General features: G+C 34.6%; 1 protein-coding gene across 1 annotated transcript; it reads left to right on the top strand.

Moving 5' to 3' along the window:
- Positions 1-3,524: 3,524 nt before the first annotated feature.
- On the top strand, positions 3,525-4,451 carry OR4E2 (olfactory receptor family 4 subfamily E member 2; the record flags this gene model as incomplete). Its single annotated transcript, XM_081291030.1, has 1 exon — positions 3,525-4,451. One exon carries the CDS (start codon positions 3,525-3,527, stop codon positions 4,449-4,451), a length of 927 nt encoding a protein of 308 aa, XP_081147156.1.
- Positions 4,452-6,713: the final 2,262 nt, after the last annotated feature.

Here is a 6,713-nt window from a genome sequence, read left to right as displayed (position 1 = left end):
ATGTATGTATATATATATATATATATATATATATATTCAGATATATGTATATATAATTATACAGAAGAAATAGATTTAGTTCCCATTTTATAGCTCAGAAAACTAAGGTTCATGGAAGTAAACGCTAAAGATCTGTCATTTGAATGCACTGTATATATTTTTATGAATAGCTTATATCTTTTCCTTTCTCATTGAAAGTAAAAAAGTTCTTGTTTCTCTGTTTTAATACATTGCTGACCAAGAGTATATGGGAAAGATCCTCAGTAGCTCAGTGGTAGGGTGCTGGCCTAGTATGAACAAAGCCTTGAATTCAATTCCCAATCCATTAAAAATCCACAAACAAACAAACAAACCAAAAAACAAAGAGTAAAAATACTCAAAACATAACCTCTTAGACACAGAAGGGAAAAATTGCTTATAATTCCACAAAATCAGAAATTTAATTTTCTGTTCTTTTCTCCTATGCATTTTTTTAATACTTTGGTTTTTTAAAAATCATGCTTAATACATAAACTTAAATAATTACAGAATATAATGTGAAAATTAATAAAACTTTAATATTCTTTTCAATTCTACCCTTCAGGAGGTAACCTATGTTAAAATTGGTGTGTATTCCTCACTATCTATCTTTTATCCTTTTAGGATTAAATATGTACAAACATAATTCATGAATCCACAAATATATTTGAATTTGTTCAAGGGTACATACATACATAGATGCATCACATTTATGTATATGTGTGTACATACCCACAAATCTCTGACTCCTTCCTTTATTTCTTTTTTTCATTCATTCTTTTATTCCTTCTTCCAGGTGTAAAATGTTTTCATAATGGACTCTTTTTACTTGACAATATGCTGTTGACATTCCTTCAAGTTAGTAATTTGTGATTTTGACTATACATTGGAATCATTAAGGAACTTTAACAGTCCTGATGGGTCCAACTCCCAGAGATTCTGAATTAATTATTGTGAGCCTGGGGCATCAAAATTTGCAAACATTCCTTAAGTGGTTTTAATATGTAGCCATGTGAGAATCACTGCTTTAGGTTAATACACATAGATCTAACTCATTCTTATTAATGGCTCCATAATACTCCATACTATTAAAAGTATTTATCTATTCCTCTGTTGATGAGCATTCAGTTTGTTTCCAATATCTTGTTTTACTAAAAATGCTTAAAAAATGTATGTTTAGTTACCAGTTTCTTTATTTCTGTAAAACATAGTCCTAGAACTAAAATTCCTTGGTCTAAAGTTATAAACATTTAAAAATTTAATTGGTCCTGCCAGATTATTTTCCAAAGAGTCTTAATAATAGTTATTTTTAGTAGCAGCATGTAAAGAGTGCTTTATAGTTTTGTCAATTTGATGAAAGACAAAATGTTTTTTTTCACGTATTACTAAAGTTGAACATCTTTTTATTCATATTTACGTCTCACAAGTGTTTCCCTGTTCTTTTCCTATTTGTATTCTTTGCTCATTTTCAATTGAGTCATTTGTCTTTTCTTATCAAGTTTTGAGATCCTTGAAGATAGGAATGTTTTCTATTTTTAGACATTCATGTTTTACTATTTTCTTCTGATTTGCTCTTTGTCTTTTGATAACAGTACACTACATATATTTCAAATTGTTGAGAATGTATTATTAAAGTTTATATGTATTATATTTCAAAGTCTTTTCATGTTGGTAATCTTTTGTCACTATCATTCTTTCTATTGAAAATTTTAATTGTTGCATTGTAATTATATGTAACAGTGGGATTCATTTTGCCATATTTGTACATGCATATAACATCCTTTGATCAATCTCATTCCCCAGAACCTTCCCTTACCTTCTCTTTCCTGCCCTGATTGACTTGCTGTACTCGACTCACCTCCTTCTATCATTATTATTTCAATTAGTTGTCACTATCATTCTTAATGGTTGTATACAATTCTAGTCAAGTTCCGCTACTGTTAGGTTTTTAAAAATAACATGATAGTTAATATTTCCTTGATTTTTGCTTTTTCTGTGTTTGGATGCTTTAGGAGATTCCTAAAAGTGAATTCATTGGATGGAGTGATTTTTGTTTTTTTGCTTGTGTGATATGTGATGATTATTTCCCAAAATGTTATAGTTTTTAGCCAGCCAACCACTATGGAACTAGAGGTAATATGACTTTAGTATTTGAACAATAATATCTCCTAGAGGACAAATCATATTACACTATTAAAAAAATTAAGTTATTTAAGTAACTTATTAACACCATTCTGAAGGAAGGATTGGATTCTTTTTTAAAATTTGGTTTGGTTGAAATAAAAATATTTTTGCCTACTTGCTGCATGTAAAACATCTACTGAGTGCTGTGAGTAGTAAGTCACATGTGTTTATTACTTTTTAAGAAAAAGTTTAATTTTATTGTGAGCTAAATTACATCTCTATTTTACTTTCCTTTACACTCAAGTACCATAAAAGAAATATTAAAGGGAAAAGGTAAGCTTTGGGCACATGAGGAAAGTTTTCTTAAAGGTTGTGCTCTTTGAGAGAGTCCAAGATAAAAGATGAATACGATTTTATTAGTTAGCAATGAGGTGAGGAGAGTACACTTGGTTACAGGATATGTTTTTCTTTTTTTTAAAAATTTGTTCTTTTTAGATATACATGACAGTAGACTGAATTTTGTCATATTATACATACATGGAGTATAATTTATTCTAATTAGGATCCTATTCTTGTGGCTGTACATGGTGCGGAGTTGCCCTGGTTGTGTATTCAAATACAAGGATAGGAAAGTTATGTCTGATTAATTCTACTATCCTTCCTATTCCTCTTCCCACTCCCTTCCCTTCATGGCCCTTTGTTTAATCCAATGGGCTTCTTCTATTCTTCCCTTTCCCACCCTCCCACAGGATGTGTTTTCTGAGTGGAAGGAAAATAATAAATTAAAACAAAGATTTTTAAAAATAGGTAGGTGGAGGTAGCATGACTGGAGCAGAGCAAATTGCTTGGTTGGGGAGAAGAAAACAAATAAAAGATACAACACATTAAAAAAGTTAAGCATGCAATAAACCATTATAGGTTTTGAACGTGCATTTAATTTGATAGTAAGTTAAATACTGAGTGATTTTATTTAGGGATTGTATATTTTTGGAGTGTTAATTTGATTCTATCAATGGATTAGTCTGAAATGAAAAGAGCCATTTAACTAATGGGTAAGGGTTTTGGGGAGTTTATTTATTCTTGTCAAATCTCACTGATCTCATCTGCAAGATAGGAGCAATTATGCCTAAATAGAATGGTGTACATGAAGTGCTTAGCCTGGCTCCTGATATGTAGTGGGCATGTTGTAATAATTATTATTAAGTTGGTCTTATATCCTATAAGCCTTATAATAAATAAGCATTTTAGATAGGAACATCTTAATAAATAAGCATTTTAGATAGGAACACAATATCATTTCAATGAGTTCCATTCCCATAATGTCAAAGTTAAATTAACTTTCACCCTCTTTCCCCTGCAAGTTCCTTTGGAAAGCTCATTGGATGGGAGCTCTAAACCAAACAAGAGTGCCTGAATTTGTCTTCTTGGGACTCACTGACAACTGGGTGCTGGAGATACTGTTTTTCGTGGCATTCTCAATCACTTATGCGCTCACCCTTTTGGGGAACACTCTCATCATTGTTACCATTTTCTTTACGCCACGTCTCCATACCCCCATGTATTTCTTCCTGAGCAATCTGTCCTTAATTGACATCTGCCACTCATCTGTCACCGTGCCTAAGATGCTGGAGGGTTTGCTTTTGGAGAGAAAGACCATTTCCTTTGATAACTGCATTGCACAGCTCTTCTTCCTACATCTTTTTGCCTGTGCTGAGATCTTTCTGTTGACCATCATGGCGTATGATCGTTACGTAGCTATCTGCACTCCATTACACTACCCCAATGTAATGAACATGAGGGTCTGCGTACAGCTTGTCTTTGCTCTCTGGTTGGGGGGCACTGTTCACTCACTAGTGCAGACCTTCTTGACCATTCGTCTGCCCTACTGTGGCCCCAACATTATTGACAGCTACTTCTGTGATGTGCCTCCCGTCATCAAGCTGGCCTGCACAGACACATACCTCACAGGAATGCTGATCGTGTCCAATAGTGGAACCATCTCTCTCACTTGTTTCCTGGCTTTAGTCACTTCCTACACAGTCATCCTGGTTTCTCTTCGAAAGCAGTCAGCTGAAGGACGTCGGAAAGCCCTGTCTACCTGCTCAGCCCACTTCATGGTGGTCGCTCTTTTCTTTGGGCCATGTATCTTCCTCTACACTCGGCCAGACACCAGCTTCTCCATTGACAAGACGGTGTCTGTCTTCTACACTGTGGTCACCCCTTTGCTGAATCCTCTCATTTATACCTTAAGGAATGAGGAGGTAAAAAGTGCCATGAAGCAGCTCAGGCAGAGACAAGTTTTTTCATGAAATCATACAACCTGGGCATTGGGATTACAGACATAATTGTGGCCACATCCTTCATGAGAAAGAAAAAAGAAAAAAAAAAAAGAAAAGAAGAAGATGGATTGGGGCAGGGCAGACTTCTGCATTGAAGAGAGAGACGCTTATTAATCATTTAAATAAAGGAAAAGTTTGTAGTGGAACATGTAAGGAAAAAGATCCCTGAAAATGTTCAAGAACACTTTACCAGTGAAAGAATACCATGGAGAACCCAGTTCATTTCATTGTGGGGAACAGGTGCCTCGGTGAGGAGCTCTCCTCCTGATACTTACAATGGTTTCAGTTTTGCTTTCAAACACATTTTCAATAAAATAAATAAGGCTTTACTTACTCATGTCGAATTACACTTTTGAATGTGCACCTTCATTATGTCTAGAACTATTTTACACTTTTTATAATACTTTGATTTTGAAATCAGGGTAAAGATGTGTAAAGAGCTTATTTTCAAAGTAAACTTTATTCAGGTAAAATTTATGTTACATAGAATGTGCACATTTTAATTGTACAGTTTGACAGATTTTTTTTTTTTTTTTTTTTTTTTTTTTTTTGCGGGGGATGTGGTCTTTCTGTGTTGCCTAGGTTGGTCTCAAACTTGTGCTCATGCTGAAACAACAGGCATGTGCCACCACGCCTGGCTCAGTTTGATGTTTTGACAGGGGTACACATACACTCATGTAACAGCCTCTCCAATCAAGATATAAAGCACTTTTACCACCCCAAAGTTTTATTGAGGCCCTTCCATCTCCATACAAGTATCTGATTTTTGTCATTATAGATAAGATTGGTTTTTCCTAGAGTGTCGCATACATTGAATCATAGGACATATACTTTTCTGGGCCAGGCTTATCTTGTTGTGTGTGCTGTTTCTGAGACTAATCCGTGTTTTTGTGGGTAATCTATAGATTAATTTGGGAGAGTATTATCTAAACAATAATCAGTTTCCCAGTTTATGAATTTATTTATTTAGGGTAATTTAATGTCTCTCAGCAATGTTAGTCATTTTCATTTGTAATTAAACATATTTCATTAAATTTGTCCCTAAGTATCATATGTTTTCTGATCCTATTGTTAATTTTATTTTCATTTGTTTATTTGTAGTATGTAGGAATACAATTTATTTATATATATTAACTTTATGCCTATAACATTGCTAAATTCACTTACAAGTTTCGATTAGATTTTTTTTTTGTGTGTGTGTGTGTGGTCCTGGGGATTGAACTCAGAGGCACTCAACCACTGAGTCACATCCCCGCCATTTTAATTTTATTTAGAGCCAGCCTCTCACTGAGTTGCTTAGTGCCTCACTTCTGCTGAGGCTGGCTTTGAACTCGTGATCCTCCTGCCTCAGCCTATTGAGCTGCTGGGATCACAAGTGTGTGCCATCACGCCTGGCTTGATTAGATTTTTTGCAGTGCTGGAGGTAAAATCTGGAGCCTTGTGTGTGGTAGGTAATCACTTTACCACAGGACTACTTCCCCAGCCTTTTGCAGGTTTCTAGAGCTTTTTGCATTCACAATGATGTCATCTGCAAATAAGGATGAATTTTCTTCTTCCTTTCCAATCTGTATGATAATTATTTCTTTTTCTTGTCTTGTTGTACTGATAGGGTTTTCCAGGACAGTGGCTAGTAGAAGTGTTGAGAACAACTTTGTTCCTGATTACAGGGAAAAGTTTTCAGTTTTTCACCATCCGGTATGATGTCAACTAAAGGGTTCAGCTAGATGTTCTTTGTAAAACTCTTTTAGGTAATTTGCTGTGAGTTTTTGACATGAATGAGTGCTGGATTTTTTAAAAAAAATTTGTTCTAATTAGTTGTACATGACAGTAGAATGCATTTTGACACATCATACATAAATGGAGTATAACTTCTCATTCTTCTGGTTGTACATGATGCAGAGTTACACTGGTTATGTAATCATATATTCACATAAGCTAATACTATCTAATTCATTTTATTATCCTTCCTACTCCCACACCTCCTCCCCTCCCTTCACTTCCCTCTATCTAATCCAAAGTAACTCTATTCTTCTCTAGCCCCTCCCCTTTTATTGTGATCTAACATCCACATATCAGAGAAAACATTCAACCTTTGGTTTTTGGGGGCTGGCTTATTTCGCTTAGCATGATATTCTCTAGCTCCATCCATTTATTGGCAAATGCCATCATTTCATTCTTCTTTCTGGCTGATTAATATTCCATTGTGTATATATACCACATTTTCTTGAGAGT

This window comes from Spermophilus citellus (genome assembly GCF_964194105.1).
Source record: "Spermophilus citellus genome assembly, chromosome: 4".
In the NCBI taxonomy this organism is placed as follows: Eukaryota; Metazoa; Chordata; class Mammalia; order Rodentia; family Sciuridae; genus Spermophilus; species Spermophilus citellus.
The sequence above is the reverse complement of the archived record's forward strand: the minus strand, read 5'-3'. Positions and strand labels throughout refer to the sequence as shown.